The sequence below is a fragment of the Muscardinus avellanarius genome, assembly GCF_963383645.1.
Source record: "Muscardinus avellanarius genome assembly, chromosome: 12".
In the NCBI taxonomy this organism is placed as follows: Eukaryota; Metazoa; Chordata; class Mammalia; order Rodentia; family Gliridae; genus Muscardinus; species Muscardinus avellanarius.
This window is the reverse complement of record NC_137798.1, coordinates 4,668,426-4,693,212: the sequence shown is the minus strand read 5'-3', so window position 1 is coordinate 4,693,212 and position 24,787 is coordinate 4,668,426. Positions and strand designations below refer to the sequence as shown.

The 24,787-nt window shown below is 46.9% G+C and overlaps 1 protein-coding gene across 1 annotated transcript; it reads right to left on the bottom strand.

The window, feature by feature from the left end:
- Nucleotides 1-13,432: 13,432 nt before the first annotated feature.
- On the bottom strand, nucleotides 13,433-22,965 carry KNSTRN (kinetochore localized astrin (SPAG5) binding protein; the record flags this gene model as incomplete). Its single annotated transcript, XM_080706807.1, has 9 exons — nucleotides 22,961-22,965; nucleotides 22,727-22,820; nucleotides 20,218-20,350; nucleotides 18,964-19,011; nucleotides 16,745-16,850; nucleotides 16,481-16,574; nucleotides 15,570-15,625; nucleotides 14,413-14,487; nucleotides 13,433-13,564 (listed from the first exon to the last, which is right to left on the bottom strand). The coding sequence occupies exons 2-9, from the start codon at nucleotides 22,794-22,796 to the stop codon at nucleotides 13,433-13,435; spliced, it is 714 nt and encodes a 237-aa protein (XP_080562933.1). The 5' UTR covers nucleotides 22,797-22,820; nucleotides 22,961-22,965.
- Nucleotides 22,966-24,787: the final 1,822 nt, after the last annotated feature.

Below are 24,787 nucleotides of genomic sequence, written 5' to 3'. Positions count from 1 at the left end.
CTCTGCCTTGCACCGAGAGGTGGATCTGCAACCGAGCCATCCCTTCCGGCTCACGAACCCAGGCTTCACCGCCCGGCCCAATCGGCGAGGGGGTGGGTCTCCAGGAGCCAATCACCCTCGGCGGCCCGCTGAAGGCCGCGCTGCCCTTGGCAGCCGCGCGAGCCAATCAGCGCTGACCGCCCGCGGCCAGGCCCCTGCAGCCCGGGTGCTGCCTCGCTCCGGGCTTTAGAGCTGCTGGCGTCCACCCCAGGGTAAATGGGTTTGGAGGGTAGAAGAGCAAGGAAATTGTCTTTTCTTTTGAGTGAGTCATACTGTATCTCTCTGCGTGGAAATAGCAGCATCTCACTGCAGAAATCTAAAACAGGAAACCGCCCGAACGCCCAGTGTTTGGGAATAAACAGGTGGAGCAGATACGGGATAGTTCAGATTGGAAAGGTGCGCTTGCTCTAGGGTGCGCGCTGATGTAACCCAGTAAAATGTGCTGTATTATACAACGGGACGTTTATTTTGGTCAGGTTTTATGGGAAAGAAGTTAATAACTGTCCAAATTACATAAAGGGCTGTGAAAACTTTAATCCAGGCTTTTCCTCCATAGGGGTGGGGGTTGGGCAAGAACGGAAGGGTAGTGCTGGTGGAATTCAGCTTTTATCATCTCCTCCTCCTCCTCCTCCTCCTCCTCCTCCTCCTCCTCCTCCTCCTCCTCTTCCTCCTGCTTCTGGTGGTACTGGGGGTGGAACCCAGAGGCTTTCTACCTCCGGACTATACTCCCAGACCTTTTTTATATTTCATTTGGAAACAGGGTCTCACTAAGTTGCTGAGAGCTTCACTAAGTAACTGAGGCTGGCTTTGAACCTGTGCGATCCTCCTGTCTCAGCCTCACAAGCGTGGGGATTACAAGCGTGCACCGCCATGCCCGGCTTTTTTTCTTTTTTTTTTTCTCTTGTACTAGGAATGGAACTCAGGGGCATTCTACTTCCAAGCTACACCCCAGCCCTATTTTTTATTCTTTATTTGGAAACAGTCTCACTGAGTTGCAAAGGGCCTCACTAAGTAGCTGAGGCTGACGGTGAAACTCCATCCTCTTGTCTCAGCCTCCCAAATGCTGGGATGACAAGGATGCACCACCATGTGTTTCCTGCTTTAAATAATTTTCCTTCTCAGGGATGGGTCAGGTGTGTGTGTGTGTGTGTGTGTGTGTGTGTGTGTGTTATTGGAGATTAAACCCAGGGAGCTACACCCCCAGCCCTATTTTACTTTTTTTTTTTTTTTTTTTGCAGTACAGGGGATTGAACCTGGGACCATTCTACCTCTGAGCTACACCTTCAGCCCTAATTTTTTTTTATTCTTCATTTTCAAATAGGATCTAAGTTGTGAAGTGCCTCATTGAAGAGCTGAGACTGGCCGAGAAGCTGTGATCCTCCTGTCTCAGCCTCCCAAGTGCTGGGATTACAAGCGTGCGCCACAGTGCCTGCCTCCCATTTTATATTAACCTCTGTCTCTCAGAATTTTGGAAACTCTCAGCCTATAGAACTGTATCCTGATGGAGTTGGAAAGTTGATGATGTGTCAGTTTAAACTAGAAAATAGCATAAAGTTGTGAGCCCAAGCCATCATCAACCAGGGCACGGGGCAGGATGGCATCAGGGTCAGGAATAAAGTCTGGGCAGAATTCCTATTCTTTTTTTTATTTTTCATTTTTAAAAAATTTTTTATTGGTGAGCCGGGCATGGTGGCGCACGCTTGTAATCCCCACGCTTGGGAGGCTGAGACAGGAGGATTGCGCAGGTTCGAAGCCAGCCTCAGCTGGTTTAAGAGACCCTGTTTCCAAATAAAATATAAAATAGGGCTGGGAGTGTAGCCCGGAGGTAACAGGCCCCTGGGTTCCATCCCCAGTGCCACACACACAATATATATATATGTATATATATGTATATATATGTGTGTATATGTATATATATGTGTGTGTGTATATATATATATGTGCATTATATTCATACATCATATTGGGGTAAAAAACTTGTGTGGACATACATGTACACATCACCCATTTAACCCCTGCAGAATTCCTATTCTTGGGGTGCTTGCTTATCAAGCTTTTTGCAAAAAGTAGTTTTGCCTAGCTGAGCGACTCAGGAGCGTTTGTTTCTATCGCCGATTCACATTTTGCACACCCATTCCTCAACTCAGGGTGTTATACCACCTGAATCAACTGTTAGAGAGTACTGACCCAGCCAGATACGTTAGTGCACACCTGCAATCCCAGTCAGTACTCAGGAGGCTGAGACAGGAAGATCACAGGTTTGAAGACAGCCTCAACAAGTAGACTCTCATCGGCCTACAGGACCCTGTTTCCAAATAAAAGTAAAAAATATAAAAAAAATAAAATGGGGACAAATGGCATCATAAAAGTAAAGTTAATACAAAATGCAGATGTCTTTGGTTTAAAGAAAAGATTATATATATATTGCGGTACTGGGGATAGGACCCAGGGGCATTCTATCTCAGAGCTATACCCCAGTCCTATTTTTTATTCTTTATTTTGAAACAGTGTCTCACTGAGCTGCAAAGGGCCTAAGTAGCTGAGGCTGGCCTGGCCATGAACCCAGATCCTCCTGTCTCAGCCTCCCATATGCTAGGATTAGGTAGTGTGCGCCACCACGCCTGGCAAGATCTTATAAACATGGGGATTTTAGCCAACTACCTGGTTGTGGAGCTTTGACAATTTCCTTGGATATTTTCAGTCTCTTTTATCATCTGTAAAATAAAAACAGTATCACCACTCCAAAGCTCTTATGAAGGATAAAGGAGAGAGAGCCTGGGATAGTGGCTGCAGCCAGTAATCCCAGACACTCAAGAAGGTGAAGCTGGAGGATCACTTGTTCCAAGGCTGGTCTAGGCAATTTAGCCAGACCAGGTCTCAAAATAAAAACAATAAAAGGGGCTGGCGGTGTAGCTCAGTCATAGAGCATCCCTGGAGAGAGGGAGTGAGTATACTTGGTCTGGGGGTGTAGCTCAATGATACAACATGTGCTCAGTATGCACGAGGCCCTGGGTTCAATCTCTGCCACCAAAAATAAAAGATTGCATGTTGCTGGGTGTGGTGGTACACGCCTCTAATTGTATTACCTGGGAGGATGAGACAGGATCACAGGTTCAAGACCAGTCCTCAGCAATTTAGCAAGACCTTCAACTTAGAAACCATTTCAAAATAAAAACCAAAAAGGGCTGGGGTGTAGAGCTCAGAAGTAGAATGCCCCTGGAGAATGTTTTAATGTTTTGCACCTCAAAAGTAGGAAGGTACCTTTGGGGATTTATGGCTTTTTTTTTTTTTTTTTTTTTTTTTTTTGCAGGTCTGGGGATGGAACCCAGGGGCATTTGACCTCTGAGCTACACCCGAGCTCTATTTTTTATTCTTTATTTTGAAACAGGGTCTTACTAAATGGCAGAGGGCCTCACTAAGTAGCTGAGACTGTCTGTGAACCGCGATCCTCTGGTCTCAGCCTCCTGCATGCTGGGATTACAAGTGTGTGCCACCACGCCCGGCTTTATGGCTCTCTTTTACAGGGGCCTTCATGAGGGGTGGGTAGGAGGAGGTATGTGAGGGTGAACCCAGCTGGGTAGTAGTTATGAGGAGGTTTCTGGTCATCCTTGGGATCACCAGGCTGATCCTGGCCTCTGTTTTCTGATCAATTGATAATCTCAAAAGTTCTCTAAATTATAGATGGCTCAAATCATATCTGTCTTGTTAACAGTGCACAGGGCCATTATAATATTTGGTTAACTTTACATTTACAGGTTTCCCAGGAATTTAAGGGAGGTAGGCCTAGGAAGAGAACTGGTTTGGCGAGGAAAGTTTTGAGGAACTTTAGGACCAGGTTCTTGTATAACATTATATTTTCTGGGCTGGGCGTAGTGGTGCACATTTGTAATCCCAGTATTTAGGAGATTGAGACAGGAGGATCAGAGGTCTGAGGACAGTCTCAGCAAGTAGCAAGACTCTCACTAACCTAGTGAGACCTTTTCAAAATAAAAATAAAATAAGGCTGGGGGTGTAGGTCAGAGGTAGAATGCCTCGAGGTTCAATCCCCAGAATCATATAAATAAATAAAGTTATATTTTCTACCTTTTTTTTTGTGGTACTGGGGGTTAAACCCAGAGGCAATGTAACACCGAGCTACACCCCAGTTCTATTTTTATTTTTTATTTTTGAAACAGTATCCGACTAAGTTGCGGAGTGTTTCACTAAGTAGCCGAGGCTGGCTGCAAACCAGAGATCCTCCTGTTTTAGCCACCCAAGTACTGGGATTACAAGTGTGGGCCACTACACCTGGCTACCTAGTTCTTTTATTCCTCTGAGCTACAACCCCAGTCTTATTATTATTATTATTATTTAATTTGGAAACAGGGTCTCACCAAACTGTGGAGAGCCTGACTAAATTGCTGAGGCTGGCCTGGAACCTGCAATCCTCCTGTCTCAGCCTCCCAGGCACTGGGATTTCAGGCATGTACCACCATGCCCAGCTAGATTGTTCTTAGTATCTCGAGGGAGTGTGTGTATAAAGGCTATGATCATATAGCTGAGTCTTGCTTTTCCTAAAACTTCCCTCTGCAAAAATAAACCTTGATTCTGTGCCACTGAACCCTGTACAATGCGCTTAGCATCACTTTGCAGGAAATACAAACGAGAAGCTCAGAGATCAGTGGAAATCGCTAACTATAGATGAGGATTCGGGCCAATACCTCAATCTCATAACTTCCACATGTCTATGTAATTTTATAATATATATGTAGTACTGGGGATGGAATCCAGAGGCATTATACCTTTGAGCTACACCCCCAGACCTGTTTTATTCTTTTATTTGGAAACAAGGTCTCACTAAGTTGCAGAGGGCCTCACTAAATTTCTGAGGCTGACCTTGATCTTCCTGTCTCAGCCCCCCAAGTACTGAGATTATAAGCGTGTGCCACCATGCCCGGCTTATTAGTAATTTTTTTTTTTTTTTTGTGGTACTGGGGTGGAACCCAAGGGTATTGTACCTCTGAGCTACAGCCCCAGCCCTATTTTTTAGTCTTTTTAATTTTTGAAACAGGGTCTCACTGAGTCGCGAAGGGCCTTGCTAAGTAGCTGAGGCTGCCCGAGAACAGGGATCCTCCAGTCTTCGCCTCCTGAATGCTGGGATTACAAGTGTGCGCCACTACGCCTGGCTTATTTTTTATTTTGATACAGGGTCTCACTAAGTTGCTGAGGGTCTAGCTAAATTGCTAAGGCTAGTTTCAAACCTGTAATCCTCCAATTTCAGTCTCCTAAATACTGGGATTACAGACTCAGCAGGAGATTGGTTTTATAAACAGAGAAGGGCTTGAATAAAGCAGGAACAAAGAGTGGATTGTTTATTTTTGTGTGTGTGTGTGTGGTCTTGGGGATTGAATCTAGGGGTGTTATACCTCTGAATTACACCTTACCTATCGAATTATTTATTTGTACTAGGGATTGAACCCAGGGGCATTCTATCTCCAAGCTATGTCTCCAGTTCTACATTGCTGAGGCTGGCTTTGAACCTGCAATCCTCCTGTCTCAGCATCCCAAGTCCTGGGAGTACAAGCGTGCACCATCATACTCAGCTTATTTGTTTTTGTGATGCTGGGGATAGAACCCAGGGGCATTCACGTCCAAGCCATACTCCCAGCCCTATTTTATTTGGAAATAGGGTCTCAATAGGTTAATGAGAGGTTATTTGCTGAGGCTGTCCTTGAACCTGGGATCCTCCTATTTCAGTCTGCCAAGATTATAAGCGTGTGTCGCCACACCCACTTCTTTAGTTTTTTTTTTTTTTTTAAAACAAGGTTAGTCTTGCTAAATTGTTGAAAGTCTATCTAAGTTGCTGAAGCTGACCTCAGATCTGCAATCCTCCTGCCCTACTATGCCTGGGTCAAATTGGTCATTTCAATCCTCCTGCCCCACTATGCCTGGGTCAAACTGGTCATTTCAAAGTTATTCTTAGAAAGTGGGGACACAGAAACAGAATTGTAGGAAAATAACTCACTAGTCAACATCGGAATTACTTTTAAGAATTAAAGTAGTGGGGTCAGGTATACTAATGCACACCTGTATTTCTGGTTGTTTAGGAGGCAGAGGCAGGAGGGTTGTAAATTTGAAGCCTGGGCAATTTAGGTAGATCTTGTCTCAAATAATAAAATAAAATAAAAGGACTGGGGACGTAGTTCAGTTGTAGAGCACACCTGTGTTCAAGCCCCTGTACTGACAGGAAAGGAGAGAGGGAGGGAGGGAGGAAGGGAGGGAGGGAGGAAAACCAGAGCTGAGCACCGTGGGCATGCCTGTAATCCCATAATCCCAGCATTTGGGAGGCTGAGGTAAGAGGCTCACAGGTTTGATGTCAGCTTCAGCAATTTAGTGAGACCCTATTTCCAAATAAAAAATAAATTTGGGCTAAGGGTGTAACCAAGAGGTAGAACTCCTCTGAGTCCAACCTCCAGTAGAGAGAGAAAGCAAGAAATGAAGGCAGAGGAATCTATTATCATGCCAACTAAAACATGTTTGGGAGATATGAAATCCTGAGTGATCAGATAAACTTTGTCCTACCTTCGTGAGAAAGCTTGAATGACTCCATGCTGGCTTTTAACCTGGCTTGTGTAGGAAGGAGCTTGGCCTAAGGCATCGGCCACCTGAAACTTTTATCCCCCCTCCTTTTTCTTCAGTGCTGGAAATCAACCCAGGACCTCTAGCTTGCTAGACAGAGGCTACTGAGCTACACTCCGACCATGAAGGTAAGGGGTTTGCTTGGTTGTTTGTCTTAAAGATGGTTGGAATTAGAGCCTGAGAGTCAGCTGAACGCTTAGTTCAGAGGGAAGTCGAACACTTGCAGAGACACATTGAAATAGTGGCAGAATGCTTTGGGATGGAGAGATAGGAGGCTGGAGAATTTAGGGGCAAGATTATAAAGGGAATCTTTGGGCAAGATTAAGCTTATTTATTTTTTGCATTGGGGGTGGGATGGAATCCAGGGGCATTCTACCTCCGAGCTTCACCCTCAGTTCTGTTTTATTCTTTATTTTTAAAATAGGGTCTGACTGCAGAGGGCCTCACTAAGTAGCTGAGGCTGTCCATGAGCCGCAATGCCAGTCTCAGTCTCTGAATGCTGGGATTACAAGCGTGCGCCACCACGCCCAGCTAAGATTAAGTTTTTGGTGGTACTGGGGTTCCTGGAAGCCCTTCTACCTCCGGGCTACACTCCCAGACATATTTTTTTTATATTTTTTTAATTTGGAAACAGGGTCTCTTAAGCCAGCGCACGCGGCTGGCTTCGAACCTGTGCGATCCTCCTGTCTCTGCCTCCCAAACTCGGGGATTACAAGCGTGCGCCACCACGCCCGGCCAAGATTAAGTTTTTGAACTTTAATACTATCACTATCAATATCATCTGTTTCTAAAGATAGATCTAGCTCTTCCTTTAAATATATAATAGCCTAGGCCCCTATTGGTTGTTGATTATTTTTTATTCAGTACTGGGGATAGAATCCAGGAGCATTTGACCTCTGAGCTACACCCCCTGCCCTATTTTTTATTTTCTTTCTTTCTTTCTTTTTGGTGGTACTGAGAGTCGAACCCAGTACTCTGAGCTGTACCCCCAGTCCTATTTTTCATTTTTATTTTGTGTGTGTGTGTGTGTGTGTGTGGCATTGGGGGTTGAACCCAGGGGCATTCTACCTCCAAGCTACACCCCCAGCCCTATTCTTTATTTTGAAACACGGTGTCACTAAGTTGTGGAGGGCTTCACTGTAGCTGAGGCTGGCTGCGAACCCGCAATCCTACTATTACAATCCTGGGGTCACAAGTGGGCACCACCTCACCCAGCTCTATTTTTCATTCTTTATATTGAAAGAGGGTCTCACTAAGTTGCGGAGGGCCTCACTGAGTAACTGAGGCTGGCCGTGAACCTGTGATCCTCCTGTCTCAGCCTCCCAAGTCCTGGGATTACAAGCACATGCCACTACACCTTGTTGGCTCTATTTTCTTTATCCTGGTATTATTCACTTTTATTTATTCATTTATTTTTGTGGTACTGGGAATTGAACCAGGGGCACAGAATCTGAGCTACACGCCCAGCCCTATTTTACTTTGTTTTGAAACAGTGTATAAATTGTTGAGGCTGGCTGTGAACCTATAACCTTCCTGTCACAACCTCCCAAATCCTGGGATGACAGGGGTATGCCACCAAGCCCAGCTATCTTCCACCTTTAACACCATTTCTAGATTCATGTTTCCTAAACACTTAACTGATGACTTCTTGCTTAAGACGTCAGTGACGCCTACTCCTTATATCTGTGGTTCTCAGACCGTGAGCCAAGGACTAAGGATGAGGGCAATTTACAAGAATTCCATGGACCATTTTAAACCTTAGAGGAAATCGGAAGGGATGCTGACATTGTTAAACCCTTGTGAACTGGTAGCTTCAAGTAGGTATCAATATTAGATTATGTCGAGCATGGTAATACACACAGGTAATCCCAGGACTTGAGAGGCTGAGACAGGAAGAGTGCAGATTCAAAGCCAGCCTCAACAATTTAGCAATACCCTCAGCAACTTAGTAAGACCCAGTTTCAAAAGAGATCAATCAAGCCGGACGTGGTGGCGCACGCTTGTAATCCCCGCGCTTGGGAGGCAGAGACAGGAGGATCGCGCAGGTTCAAAGCCAGCCACGCGCGCTGGCTTAGGAGACCCTGTTTCCAAATAAAAATGTAAAAATAGGTCTGGGAGTGTAGCCCGGAGATAGAAGGGCTTCCAGGAAAAAAAAAAAAAAAAAAAAAAAAAAAAAAAAAAGAGATCAATCAAAAGGGTTCGGGGGGTTCAACCCCTAGTACCAACAAAACAAAACATTAGATCATACCATATTCAACATCATTCAGGAAATTCGAAGAAAGGTGGTAGTGTCCCATTTTATTCCAAAAGTTTGAATAAATAATGCCAACCTTTCACTAGTAAATAATGTTGGTTATTTAAAAATTAAAAAGTTGAGCCGGGCATGGTGGCACACGCTTGTAATCCCCGCGCTTGGGAGGCTGAGACAGGAGGATCGCGCAGGTTCGAAGCCAGTCTCAGCTACTTAGTGAGGCTCTCGGCAACTTAGTGAGACCCTGTTTCCAAATAAAATATAAAATAGGTCTGGGATATATAGCCCAGGGGTAGAAAGCCTCTGGGTTCCACCCCCAGTACTACAAAAATAAAAATTAAAAAATTGGTTTTCTTTAGATTATGTGTATTACTTTTTCAAACCATTACTAAATTGTTAGGACATACTGTTAACAAAATAGAACCACTAGGCATTTCTTCAGGTGTGCCATAAAAAAACACAGAGAAAGCCAGGTGTGGTGCCACACACCTCTAATCCTGGCTACCCAGGCAAGAGGTCATAATTCTGAAGCCAGCTCGAGCAACTTAGTAAGACCCTGTTTCAAAATAAAAAGGAGTTGGGGTTGTAGTTCAGTGATGGAGTGCTTGCCTAGCACGCACAAGGGCTTAGATTCAGTCTCCAGCAACACACACACACACACACACACAACCAAAGGCACCATGAATCAAGAATTTGTGCATGTGTGGCACCGGGGATTAAACCCAAGGGCACTCTACCTCCCAGCCCAATTTTTAAATTTTGAAACAAGGTCCCACTATGTTGATGAGACTCTCACTACTTGCTGAGGCCGTCCTCAAACCTGCGATCCTGTCTCAGGATTGGTGTGTGCCAATCTCGCCCAGCGTGAACTAAGAGCTTTGACGATCCTTGGCCTAGACTTTTTAGCCTGGCATTCTAGGTTCCGTGAAACTTTTGGCACAACCATATGCCTTTTATCCCCGTTACTCCTTAGATCAAATCACCTGATAGTTGTTTATTGTTTGGCTCTGGGCAACTAACTTTTCTAAGCCTCTTTCTCCAGATGTAAAAATAGATGATAGCACTTAGCCTGTAGAGTGTAATGATACAAGAAGTATGAAAAAACAGTAAATATGACAAACCACCATCAAAGCGATATACATAATTCTCTTATCTAGAAACATTTGAACATGCCCAACCAGTGTGCTTGCTCAGTTCCCCGAGACTTACCTGTTTACACACTCAACTCTGTAGTCTCCAAATGTTACTCTTCCACCCTCGTCTGCCTCCTTTATCCAGCCTTCCCCTACCAAACTAGCCCAGATGTAACTACTACAGGACTCATTATACCACCACACAGCCACTAGTAAAGCAGTGCCGTCTGTCACGTAGTCGGTACATCCCCTGCACGCTGTTTCCCTGAATGAACTCTATCCCTGAGATTAGGAATGTCATTCCATTAGTGTTTCCTGTCGTATCTAACAAAATGGAAGGTACAGATCTGTATTTGCTGAGCTTAGGCTGAAGTATAGCTCAGGGGCGGAGCGCTCGCCCACAGCCTTGCACGTATGTGTGAGGCCCTGGGTTCCAGCCCCAGCTCCGTAATAGAAAAAAAAAAAGCTGAATGTTGTGATGTATAATTTTACTAAGGCTCTGGATCAGATTAAGCACTCAAAACACCTCTTTTGCAGAGGTCAAAGGGAAAAAGATGCGGTGTGGTGGCGCACGCCTGTAATCGCAGCACTTGGGAGGCTGAGACAGGAGGACTGCGGGTTCCCTCGGCTACTTAGTGAGACCCTGTTTCAAAATAAAGAATACAAAATAGGACTGGGGGTGTAGCTTGTAGGTAGAATGTCCCCGAGTTCAATCCCCAGTACTGAAAAACAAAAAACAAAGAAGGAATGATGAAAGAGGTGCTAAAGCTGGCCATTGGTGCTAAACACAATCCTGTGAGATTAGGTCATGAGCACACAGGGTCTCTACATGGGGAGCCAAGTAAGGCTGGGCCTCCAGGTAGCAAAATTCCAAATAAACTCAGAAGCCTGGCAAGGTGAAGCCAGCACAAGCCACTTTCCTACCTTCTCCTTTTAACAAAGAAGCATTTTTTTCTCTGCCAGAAATGCCAATTACAAATTTGAGTAAATAATCTTTGGAACTGTGAATATCTGAATATGGACAGAAGAAAATATTTTGTCCTTATCATGGGTGAAAATTAGGATTTGCCTCAACATACTTGAGACGTCACCAACTATATGAGGGCAAGCAGCTGTAGCCTTTGAAGCTGGGAAGCCTTATAAAGACCCCAGGATTACCTGGTGGTGCACGCTTGTGATCCCCACACTTGGGAGGCTGAGACAGGAGGATCGCGCAGGTTCAAAGCCCGCCTCCCCTGCTTAAGAGACCCTGTTTCCAAATAAAACCTAAAATAGGTCTGGAAGTGTAGCCTGGAGGTAGCGGGCCCTGGGTTCCATCCCCAGTATCACCAAAAAAAAAAAAAAAAAAAAAAAAAAAAAAAAAAAAAAAGACTTAGACCCCACACTCCTGCCTGAGCTCAGTGGGTCCAGCTTGGGAGTGGGTGCCAGGAATGTGCTTCCTCATCGGCTCCACGGTGAGTACTATCTGTAAGTGCCACTGATGGGAATCGCTGTTCTGGATGGAGCGTCCGTAATCGGCTCAACAATCAGAAAGTGGCCACGTGTGCCAAGTGTCACACAATCATACTGAACATGGGCCAGTAAAACAAAGCCCATAGGTAATGTGTGTGTGTGTGTGTGTGTGTGTGTGTGGTCCTGGGGACGGAACCCAGGGGCCTCCAGGCTACATCCCCGACCTATTTTATATTTTATTTTGAAACAGGGTCTAAGTTGCTGAGAACCTAAGTAGTTGAGGCTGGCTTCGAACCTGCGCGATCCTCCTGTCTCCGCCTCCCAAGCGAGGGGATTACAAGCGTGCGCCACCACGCCCGGCGCCCACAGGTAATTTTAAAAATAGCTTTCTCTTTGTGGCGCTGAGGACTGAACCCGGGGACATTCTGGCTCCAAGTCACACCCCAGCCCTAAGGGTCTAAGTTGCTGAGGCTGGTCTCAAACCTGTGACTCTCCTGTTTCAGCCTCTCAGTACTGGGGCTGTAGGTATGTGCCCCCATGCCTAGTGAGTAGTTTAGGGAGAAATTAGGATGTGCAGAAAAGAGGGGGGATGGTGAAAGCTAAAGCCTGCCTGTCTTGACTAAGGCAGAATTTGCCTGTGCCTTCGGTAGACTCCAGGGGAGGCTGTCATGGATGTCAGGATCTGTGGCCGCGGGCAAGCAGCAGCACACAGGCAGAGCACAGGCAGCGAATGGCCACTAACCTGGCGGATGGAGCCTGGCACCCCCAACGGGGAGCACATGTCAGTCCCGAAGGCACCAATGGGCGGAAGACAAATATTCTCGGTAACGTGGAGCATCGTGAACTTGTTATAATGATGCTCAGTCGACACGTTCTGTTTAAATTCTAGTTTTCATTCCTCAGAATAATTAGAGTATTTACAGAAATATTTATTTCAAAAGCAGTACTTAAAAAACAAACAACAATAAAAACCCCACTTGGTGTGGTAGCACATGTCTGCAATCCTGGTATTGGGAGGCTGAAACATGAGGATGGCAGGTTCAAGGACAGCTTCAGCAAGCAGTGAGACTTAGAAGGAGCCGGGCGTGGTGGCGCACGCTCACGATCCCAGCACTCGGGAGGCTGAGACCAGAGGATCACGGGTTGCGGACAGCCTCAGCAGTGAGACCCTGTTTCAAAATAAAGAATAAAAAATAGGGCTGGGGGTGTAGCTCAGAGGTAGAATGCCCCTGGGTTCCATCCCCAGTACTGCAAAGAAAAAAAAAAAGGGGGGGGCTGGGCGTCTACTTCAGAGGTAGAATGCCCCTACATTCTATCTGCAGAAACACACACATGTGCACAAACAACAACAAAAATAAAACAGGTAAGATTTAGACGTAAAGCTCCAAGTTGTATTGTTTCAGGCAGGTGTTACTGCTATCTAAACCTTCTCATTTATTAAGCTGAAAACTGCAAGCAACTTCAGGTTCTTAACTTTACGGTGAAGTAAGAAGCCCACGCGGGACGGAGACAATGTGCTCCAAGTTAGAAGGGAACAGCGCAGCCCCGCAGTGCCGTGCCCAGGAAGCTCCCGTGCGCCGCTGTATGTGAGGCTTCTTCCTGCAAGCCTGATGGGATCTTCTCGCGTCTCCAGCTGTGGCTGGCTTGGTCTGATTCTACTGGGGTGCTGCTTTGCTGCCTAGGAGGTGAAGTCGAGCTCCTAGGTCCCCTCTCGCAAGCCTGTTTTATCTACGCGCAAAGCTCAGGAGAGCTGACCCATCGAAGGTGGGAACTTGCTTTAAGGAACCGCCCTTCCAGCATACACGGCCCTTAATCCTCCTGCAGAAACTGTTTTCATTTGGGGCTGGTGAGTCCTAGAAGCTGATGGCCAAGACGAGGTCCCAAGTGGCTTTCCAAGAGTCTATTCCCAAGAGGAAGCCACCTGGCTGCCTGCCTTTTATTACATTTCTAAGAGCTGCTCCATTTCCTCCAGGGCTGCTGTGAAATCACTGACTTGACCGTTACATAAGGTTTGCTGTTCTAGGAATCGTATCCTTTCTTCTTCTTTCATCTTCAGTTTCACCTTTAAGGCCTGCAGGGAAAGGCATTCAAAAACAATGAACACACATGACGCTCTTTTTTTGCAGGTCTGGGGATGGAACCCAGGGGCATTCTACTTCTGAGCTACAACCCCAGCCCTATTTTTTATTCTTTATTTTGAAACAGGCTCTCACTGAGTTGCAAAGAGCCTCATAAAATAGCTGAGGCTGGCCTTGAACCCAGATCCTCCTGTCTCAGCCTCCCAAGTACTGGGATTACAGGAGTGCACCACCATGCCCAGCTTTCTTTGCAACTATTCTATAAACCTAAAATTATTTCAAAGTAGTTTATTAAAAATAATCAGAAAAAGCCAGGCGTGGTGGCACACGCTTGTAATCCCAGTACTTGTGAGGCTGAGACGGGAGAATATGGGTTCTCAGCCAGCCTCAGATACTTAGTGAGACCCTGTTTCAAAAATAAAAATTACGAGCCGGGTGTGGTGGGAGGCTGAGACTGGAGGATCGCAGTTCACGGACAGCCTCAGGTACTTAGTGAGGCCCTTCACAACTCAGTGAGACCCGGTTTCAAAATAAAGAATAAAAAAAAAAAATAGGGCAGGGGTTGTAGCTCAGAGGTTGAATGCCCTTGGGTTCCATCCCCAGACCCACAAAAATAAAATAAAATAAAATAAATTAAAAAATAAATAAATAAAAAATAAAAGAATAGGGTTGGGGGTGTAGTTTGGAGGTAGAATGCTCCTGGGTTCCATCCCCAGTACCAGGAAAGAAAAAAAAAAAAATCAGAAAAGCAGAAAGAGAAAAACAAGAAAGGAAGATCCCTCCATCAACTCCCGTTGTGGCAGGAGAGGACAGTCCTGCGTCGGGTGCAGTCGGCTCTCACCTGTAACTCTTCCATCTGCTTCTTGGCTGTTTCATTAAAAAGCTTCAGCTCACCTTGCAAAGTTTCTAACAGCAGCTAAGAGGAAAGTACAATGTAATACATCTTCTTACAAGCTGAACGTGCAGTTAGACGAGGGCTCAAGTTTCTCTCCATCACTGTCCCTGACTAAGGACTGCACACGCTGGGCTGGCTCACAGTGGGCCCTTGCGGAATCCAGTCCACTGAACACAGATTGCCCTCTGCCTGTGCCCTGCGCGAAACTGGCCTTAGGAACACACGTAGCAGCCGCAGAGGGACGGCTGGCAGTCCCAGGAGCCGAGAGCTTCCACAACTAGCCACGTGCTGCGAGTCTAAAAAGACAACTGATTTTCCTACAATTTTGAAAGGCTTTACCTTCCTTCCTGGGAATTCAAAAAGCTACACCTTTGCACCATGTAGTTCTCCATTCTTTACACAGGTTCACCCTAGAGTGTGTGTGTGTGTGTGTGTGTGTGTGTGTGTGTGTGTGTGTGTGTGTGTGTGTTTGCATTACTGGGGTTTGAACCCAGGAGAATTATACCCCTGAGCTATACTCTCAGCCCTAATTTTTAAAAAAAAATTTTATATTGAACCAGGATCTCACTAAGTTGTGGAGGGCCTATGTAGCGAAGGCTGGCCATGAACCTGTGATCCTCCTGTCTAAGCCTCCCAAGTACTAGAATTACAAGCGTGCACCACTACGCCCAACTATTATGTATTATTAACTTTTTTTAAAAATATTTTTTGTGGTACTGGGGAGTGAACCCAGGGGCATTCTACCTCAAACGTACACTCCCAGCCCTAATTTTTTTTTTTTTATTCTTTATTTTAAAACAGGGTCTCACTGAGTTGCAAAGGGCCTCACTAAGTAGCTGAGGCTGTCCTCGAACTGGGATCCTCCTGTCTTAGCCTCCCAAATGGTGGGATTACAAGCGTGCGCCAGCATGCCTGGCTCTATTATGTGTTTTAAAGTAGGACATTTTCAAATCAGACACACTCCTAGGCACAAAGCTACCCTTCAGGTAAATATGCTACTGAGGACACGTCACACTGCTCTTCTGTTATGAATAACCAAGGCCACGTGTTGGCTTTTCCTGAGCGTCCACAGGCCCAGGGTCCTGGCCTGCTCATCCACTCACCACAGAGTCCGTGTGGTCCGTGGCGGGCGTCTGCTGCGATGGCTGGGTCTCACCGCCTAAAGGGAAGTTTATAGCCAAGTCAGCCTCATCTGGGAAGCATACCATAAGCAGAAGAAAAGAAAAATCCTTCCCTGAACAGGTAGCGTACTCCTAAGGGAAACTTTCTGAGTGTCCAGTCTTAGACTTTCTCTGCGCTTTCATGCCTGGACTCCAGAGATATATTTTACCTCTTTTATCTGCCTCTAAGTCCTCTAGGCCTTAAAAAAACTATTATTATTTTTGGTAATAGTATATATGTACACACAATACAATCATATAAAATGTTTATGGCAGTTCAACTAGGGCTGGGGATGTATGCAGCTCAGTGGTAGAGTGCATACTCAGCATTCCCCAGGTCCTGGGCTTGATTCCCCAGACCAACAAAAAAAAATTAAACTCCAACTCGCGGTAATCTGTGGCTTGGGCGTCTAGCTTAGAGGTAGAATGCCCTTGGGTTATTCAGTATTCCTTAGCCAGGTGTGGTGGTCCTTGCCTATAATATCAGTACTTGGGAGGCTGAGATAGGAGGATGACAGGTTTGGGGCCAGCCTCAGAAACTTAGTGAGGCCCTCAGCAATTTAGTGAGACCCCTTTTTTTCTTTTGGTCCTGGGGGTGGAACCCAGGGGCATCTACCTCCAAGCTACACCACCAGCCCTATTTTTTATTCTTTATTTTGAAACAGGGTCTCACTGAGTTGTGAAGGGCCTCACTAAGTAGATGAGGCTGTCTGTGAATCATAATCTTCCTGTCTCAGGCTCCCAAATGCTGTGATTACACCAGCTCTATTTTTTATTCTTTATTTTGAAACAGGGCTACGCAGGAAGGGCGCCCACATGGCCTCTTTGGAAGACACCTGCATGCTGTCTCTTACCTGGATTGAGGCCCTTGCTTTCAAGAATTGCTAAACAGTTGTCCTGGAACTTTTCCAGCAGCTCCACCTTCTGGGTCAGGTCCTTCAGCTCTCCCTATTGAAGCGTGATACAGACAGATGAGGAACGCTCCGAGGGCGTCCCTCGGGTGGGTCTGTGGCTGTGCTCATGGACACCCATGGCTTGAGCTGGCTTCTCTCTCTGCCCGCCAGGATTCCACACACATGGCCAGGGGCAGGCGGTGACAGATCTGGTGGGTCTCTTACCTGGGTCTCAGCCAGCTTCTGGTGCAACTGCTTGTTGGCAGCCTCTAAGAGCTGGTTCTTGTCCTTAAGCTCGTCCTCCGATTTCTGCTTACTTGGTGGTTTGTAGCTGTAAGAAGAGTTGAAGGTGTTAAGAGTATGGGCTAGAAAATTACTTCAACAGGTTTAAAACCTGACTTCATTTAGTCGTGTATAACTTTCAGTGAGTTTCCTCATTTCTAGAATTAAGATTATGCCCACATTTCGTATTATTAAATAAGAGAAGCTGGGCACAGTGGCATACACCTGTAATCAGGAAGTGTAATTAGGAGGCTGAGACAGGAGACTCACGGATTCACGACAAGCCTCCATAGCCGAGTGAAACCGTCAGCAACAGAATGAGATCCTGTTTCACGTTAAAAAATAATAGGAGCCGGGCGTGGTGGCGCGCGCTTGGAATCCCAGCATTTGAGAGGCTGAAATAGGAGGATCGCGGTTCACAGACAGCCTCGCTACTTAGTGAGGCCCTTTGCAACTCAGTGAGACCCTGTTTCCAAATAAAGAAGAAAAAATAGAGCTGGGGGTGTATATCAGAGGTAGAATGCCCATGTGTTCCATCTCCAGTACTATAAAAAATAAAAAATAAAATAAAATAGGAGCCGAGTATGGTGGTGCACACTTGTAATCCCAGTACTTGGGAGGCTGAGATAGGAGCATACAGATTCGAGGCCAGCTTCAGCTTCTTAGTGAGGCCCTACACAACTTAGTGAGACCCTGTTTCAAAATAAAGAATAAAAAACTGGGCTGGGGGTTTAGCTTGGAGGTAGAAAGCCTCTGGGTTTAATCCTTAGGACTATATACACACACTCAAATAAATAAAATAAAATAGGACTTTGGGGTATAGCTCAGAGGTGGAAAGCCTCTGGGTTCACCCTCCACCAAAAAAACATTAAAAAAATAAGAGCTGCACATGGTGGCACATGCCTGTAATTCAAGAACTTGAGAGGCTGAAACAGGAGAATCACAGGTTCATGGCCAGCCTCAGCAACTTAGCAAGACCCTGTTTCAAAATGTAATTTTGTGTGTGTGTGTGTGTGTGTGTGTGTGTGTGTGTGTGTGTGTGTGTGTGGTACTGGGGATTGAAACCAGAGGCATTCTACCTCTGAGCTCTACCCCCTAGCCCTATTTTTTTTTTTTTTCTTTTTGTAGTACTGGGAATGGAACTCAAGGGCATTCTACCTACAAGCTACTCCTCTAGCCCTATATTTTATTCTTTATTTGGAAATAGGGTCTGAGTTGCAGAAGGCCTCACTAAGTAGCTGAGGCTGGCTGTGAACCTGTGATCCTCCTGTCTCAGCCTCCCAAATGCTGGGATTACAAGCGTGCGCCACTATGTCCGGCTCCCCAGCCCTATTTTTTTTTTTTTTTTTTTTTTTTGGTGGTACTGGGATTTCTGGAAGCCCTTCTATCTCCAGGCTACACTCCCAGATTTGAAACAGGGTCTCGCTAGATGAGAGTCTTACTATTTGCTAAGGCTGTCCTTGAACCTGCAATCTTCCTGTCTCAGCCTCCCAAGTACTGAGATTACAAGTGTGCACCATCACACCAAAATAGAATCTTCAAATTAGAAACGTTAAAAAAAAAAAAAAAAAAGCTAAGGAAGTAGCTCAGAAGTAGAATGCCCCTAAGTTCAATCCTCAGTACTGGGAGAAAAAAAAAACCCACAAGAGAAAATCCATGTGCAATGCTTAGCTCAGCTACTCACACATGGTGAACAGCCACCACCACCATCGTCATTACTAAATCTTCATTTTGAAGTTCTTGCTTGCTAGCATGTTATCTTTAAAACTTTTAAGACACGTCCATCTAACAGATTTGGAGTTATGTAGACAGACTTGTCGGCTTATTATTATTCCTGTTTTCAAGACTGCAAAATTTCCAAACTAGCCTGAAACAGAGATGGGTCGAGAATTTTCCCATGGCATCTACCTCCACCAGACCCTCCTGTCCCAGAGGGTTCACATTCCTGCTGATGGGCCCTCAACAGCGACTCCAGAAGGTGGCACCGCTGAGTCCTGCCCTGACAGTGGTTCTCACAGCAGGCTCTGCCTTATCTGTGGATATGCCACTCAGTATCCAGACAAGGACACATTCACCAAGTCCTATGAGTGATGCTGACATACGGCCAGGACTGTGCCCAGCACCCTAAAAAGGAGGCCAAGGCCATTCACCTGGACGCTCACCTCTTTCTGATGTTCCTCCTGACAGCAGTCTCTGCAACTTTCATCTGCCTAGAGAAGCAAAAACAAAGGAATCAGAGAATTATAGAACTTTATACTGTGCTGTGAACAAGGGGACCAAGAGCTTGAGCTTCTGAGCAAAGAACCAGAGATCATGTACAAGGCTGGAGAGCTAAAGGGCCCGTGCTTTGGTTCAGATCACTAAAAAAGGCTTAGTAACAGGGAGAGAGCTCTCTTCCTGGGTACCCAACAGCCCGACAGACCCTCCTGTTCCAGGCAGCGTGGCGAGCTAATGTCAACCACAATTGCCTAGGAGATGAAACCTTACTAGGAGAGACATACACGGTCTATACTCGGCTAGACTCTGCTCAGACAGCAACTCAGGCTAATAGCCTTTACATGGCTGGTGGCTGGCCAACGCACTGCCCTTGGTACGCTCAGAGGAAGTGTGAGAGAAGAAAAAACACCTTTTAAAATTTTTTTCCCCAGTACTGGGGATGGAACCCAAGGGCATTCTAGCTCTGAGCTACATCCCCAGCCCTATTTTTTATTCTTTATATTGAAACAGGGTCTCACTGAGTTGTGGAGGGCCTCACTAAGTAGCTGAGGCTGTCGGTGAACTGTGATCTTCAGGCGTGTGCCACCAGGCCCAGCTTAACACTTTTTTAGTACTGGGGATTGAACTCAGGGGCATTCCATCTCTGAACTACATGCCCCCCCAAGCCTGTTTTATTTCTTATTTTGAAACATGGTCTCAATAAGTTGCTGAGACTGGCCTTGAACTCCTGTGTATCAAGAACACCTCTTCCTGGCCAAGAAGCTACTCTTATCAGCTGGGCATGGTGGCGCACACTTCTAGTTCCAGCACTTGGGAGGCTGAGACAGGAGGATCACGGGTTCAAGGCCAACCTCAGCAACTTAGTGATGCTGTCAGCAACTTAATGAGACCCTGTTTTGAAATAAAAAATAGGGCTGGGAGTGTTGGTAGAATGCCTCTGGATTCAATCCACTGCACATGCACGCGTGCGCGCACACACACACACACACACACACACACACACACACACATACACACACATAAAAATAAACTCTTGTTATTGAGCAACTTCTGCCAAGATTTTTCTGTTGTTGGCTTTTGTTTTGGGAGGTGCTGGGGACCAAACCCAGGGTGCATGCCTGCTAGGCAAGCGCTCTATCTCGGAGCCACGCGGCAGCTCTGGCAAGACGCTCCCAAGCACAGCAGTGCTCTGCTCTCACCCGTTCTCTCGTTTCTGTTTGGTGAGTTTTGCAATATCATTGTCTGAACCTCCTGAATGAAGATGTCTGGAAATGTCAGCTTCTTTGGACTTGACAGGCAACAGACTCTTAGAAGTGCCTCGAGTTTGTGTATCTAGGAGGGAAAATAAAGAGGGTGAAACCACAAGCATCGAGACCCATCAGCTGCAAACTGTAACAAACGGAGCTCCACTCAGGTTTACACATTATTTACAGTACACTTACTGGGCACCTACGCGCTATTTTCAATACTTACCACACAAAGAAAATATAAAATTGAGTTCTTCTGAGATGTCTGAAGTATACAGTAACCTTGGGGGAGTATACCTATCTTGTCCTACTTCAATAATTATTTTCATGTGTTTTTTGTGGTACTGGGGATTGAACCAAGGGGCATTCTACCTTTGAGCTATACCCCCAGATTTCTTTTATTTTTTTGTTTTGAAACAGGTCTCCCTAGCTTGATGAGTCTTACTTCTTGCTGGGGCTGTGCTCGAACCTACAATCACCTGTCTCAGGCTCCTAAGTACTGGGATTATAGGCATGCACCACCACACCTGGCCTTAATTATTTTTAAGTTAGAAACAATAACAAATCTACTCTATGTAAAACAGTAATAACCTGAAAAAAAAAACTTCATGATTAACAGGCCCAATAACCCATTAATAATAGTTTGCTCGAACCTAAGGATTGCACTGTAGGAAAAATTTGGTAAAATTTAACCAAGACCATCTCCTAAAAATGGGAGACACTATGGAGGGGAAGTGGATGGCTGGTGTCAACGAGGGAACCTTGGTTTTCACGTCCATCAGTTCCTAACTTTTGATTGTTCTTTTTAACATGTGTAGACACTACCTATTCAGAAAACCCGAACAACCAATCCAAATCATAACCTTCAGCCGGGCGTGGTGGCGCACGCTTGTAATCCCGCGCTTGGGAGGCTGAGACAGGAGGATCGCGCAGGTTCGAAGCCAGCCTCAGCTACTTAGTGAGGCTCTCGGCAACTCAGTGAGACCCTGTTTCCAAATAAAATATAAAATAGGCCTGGGAGTATAGCCCGGAGGTAGAAAGCCTCTGGGTTCCACCCCCAGTACCACCAATTAAAAAAAAAAAAATCAATCATAACCTTCAGGCTGGGAGACAGCCAAGCGTTTTAAACTGTTGCAGTTACATGTGATCATAAAGTGGGGACAGCAAAGAGATGAAAATTTAGAACCTGGCTGGGAGAGCCGGTCACTGCGGGCTGACTGTGTGGCAAACCCCATAAGGGAAAGAGGAGAACTAGCACCGGTCCTCCAGCAGCACCTCATCCCCCAGGATACCATTTACGTGTTCTTCCTCAAAGACGATGCAGAGAGAATAGGTCCTCAAGCCTCAGAAGAAAAGCCTGTTTACTTCAGAGAGAAATCCTGCCTCTGCTCAGCAACCAGCTGCCCAGAATCATCTGAGAAGGAACCATACAGAGCTGTTCCACAACCCCCACTACAGTTTTCAGGTGATTCTATCCTGTAATCTCTGGATCAGGCAGCTCAACCATCGCAGATCCTACGAGATGACTTTAGGCAAAGATGGAAAACAGGAGGATCACAGGTTCGAGGCCAGCCTCGGCAACTCAGCAAGGCCGGCAGGACACACGCTCGTAATCCCGGTACTTGGGAGCCTAAGACAGGAGGACTGCGGCTTCGCAGCCATCCTCAAGCAGTTTAGGGAGGCCTTTAGCACCTTAGTAATAGCCTGTTCCAAAACCAAAATGATGAAAAGGGCTGAGCGTGTCGCTCAGGTGTATTACGCCCTTGGGTTCAATCCTCAGTACCATAAATAAATAATTTGAAAAAGGGCTAGGATGTAGCTTGGAGGCACACTGTCTCTGGGTTCTAGCCCCAGTATCCCCCCCACCCCATCAAAGTGTTTGATCATATTTTCTTTTATCAAATCCTCTGGCAACACTTGGTCTCTCGTTCACATATCACTCAAGATTTATTGCAAATGTGCTAATGAGACACTGTGCCGGTAACAGTGTGAACAAGGGATCCCAGCGCTTACGCACAAACATCCCATTTCTCAAATGGCCCCTCCTCCTCCCTGACAACAAACTCAAGACTTGCAGAGGCTGCCCAATCTAGGTGGCGCACGCTTGCAATCCCAGCATTCGGGAGGCGGAAGCCGGAGGATCGGGGTTCGCGGACCGTCTCCGCAACTTAGTGAGACCCTGTTTCAAAATAAAGAATAAAAATAGGGTAGTGGATGTGGGTCGGTGGCCAAATGCCCCTAGGTTCCATCCCTAGACCCGCAATGAAAGAAATAAATAAATAAACAGAAGTGAACGGCTTGGCACCAAGGGCCATCCCCAGCTCGATGGGAACAGGACTGTAAGCCTATTCCCATCGTGCGGGGTCCTACCGCCTGGCACGGCTCGCCCCCTAACCCATCACAGACCTAGCCGGCCGGGCCCAGGGGCCGAGGGCTCCTCCCCGCCCGGCCCCCGACCCACCTGCCGGCGGGCCGCCGCTGGGCGCCGCGGGGGGCTGCACGCTGACCGCCGTCTTGACCGCACTGGTCATCGTCGCCAGGCGGCTCGGCCGGCCCTGCAGGGTGCAAAGTGCTCGTGAGCCCGCGCTGGCCGGGGGGGCGCGACCCGCCGCCGCCGCCCGCGGCCCCGGGAGAGCGAACGCAGGCGCCCCCGCTCCCGCCCGCCGCTCCAGGCCGCGGGAGGCCCGGCACCAACCGCCGCGCCGCCCGCAGGCTCCGCCGCCTCGCTTTCAAACGGAAACTTCCGGGAGCGGGTGGGCGGGGCCCGGCTGTACGGAAGGCTCCGCCCCGGCCGCGGCGCAGGGGGCCGCCATGCTGTACGGAAAGGTCGAGCGCGGGGGGCGGAGCCCGGGTCTAGGCCGGGAGGGACGTACTTGCCGGCCGGGAGGGAGCTTCAGGGCGTCGGTGTGCGGTTCCCCACCCGGAGAGGGGGCGCAAACCCGGCGCGTTCAGCGTCGGCGTCACAATCCTCTTCATCCGAACAGGCTATTGCTGTGTTCAAGTGACCGATGCTGGTGGCTGGGCCATGGTGGTGGTGGTAGTTGAGATACAGCAGCTTTGGGAGGTAGAGTCTCAGGGCTGGGCTGGATGTAGAGAAAGGAGGGAAAGGGAGGGGGAGATGCTGAGGTTGGCTCCTCCCAGGCTGGCCTCATTGTATGACAGAGTCATTATTTTGTGGAGGGGTGTGGAGGGAATTGAGAGTGAAGTTTTGAACAGGGTCCACTTGCAATGCCTCTGAGTCACTGCAGTGGAGCGGTCAAGTAGACAACTAGAAATATAGGCCTGGAGGCCGGAGGATGTTCTGGGATGTAGGCATATAGTCGGCCCTTCGTATCTTCAGGTTCTCTGAGCATTGAGCCAAACAGACTGAAAGTATTTGAGCTGGGCATGGTGGTACAAACCTGTAATCCCAGTACTTGGGAGGCTGAGACAGGAGAATGACAGGTTCATGAGGCCCTCCGCAACTTAGTGAGACCCTGTTTCAAAATAAAGGATAAGGGGCCGGGCTGTAGCTCAGTGGCAAAGCGCCTGCTTTGCAGGTGTGGCGCTCTGGGTTCGTTCCCCGGTTCCAAAAAAAAAGACCAAAAAAAAAAAAAAAAAAAAGAACCCCTTTAAAAAAATAAGCTAAGAACAAACAAAAATAAATAAAGGATAAAAATGAGGCTGCGGGTGTAGCTGGGAGGTAGAATGCCCCTGGGTTTAATCCTCAGTACCACACACACACACACACACACACACACACACACACTCACTCACTCACTCACACAGCATATGGGAGGATTGTCTAGGTTATATGCAGATATTGTGCCATTTTATATGAAGGGCTGGAACATCCTTGGACTTTGGTATCATAGGGGGTCCTAGAACCAAAGCCCTGTGGATTCCAAGGGTGGCTCTGCCTTTGGGAGTCACTGGTATATGGATGTATTAAAGCTGTGGTCCTTGATGAGATGATAAGTGTACAGACTCCCTTATGGCAAAACCAGGGACACCAGCATTCAGGATTTAAGAAACTTGGTAAGGAGGTGCCAGAGAGGTGAGAAGTGTCCAGACACAGAGGAGGAGGAAGTGGTAAGCTGCTGCTGCAGGGAGTGTAAATGACTGGAAATAGTTGAGAGAACAAGCAAGATGAGAACTGAACTGAACCCATCTGACTTAGCAACAGGGAGTCATTGAACCAGGTCTGTAATCCTAGTACTTGGGAGGCTGAGACAGGAGGATGGCAGGCTTGCAGCCAACCTTGGTAACTTAATTGGGTATTGGGCTCGATCCCAATATCACACACACACCAAAGGCAGGGAGAAGGAAAACAGGGTCTAGAGTAGCATCTTCAATTCTTGCTTATGTGCCCCACAAAATGTGTGTGAGTGTGTGTGTGTGTGTGTGTGTGTGTGTGTTTTACTGGGGATTGAACCCAGGGGCATTCTACCTCCAAGATACACTCCAGCCCTATTTTTTATTCTTTATTTTGAAACAGGGTCTCATTAAGTGCAGAGGGATTTACTATGTAGCTGAGGCTGGC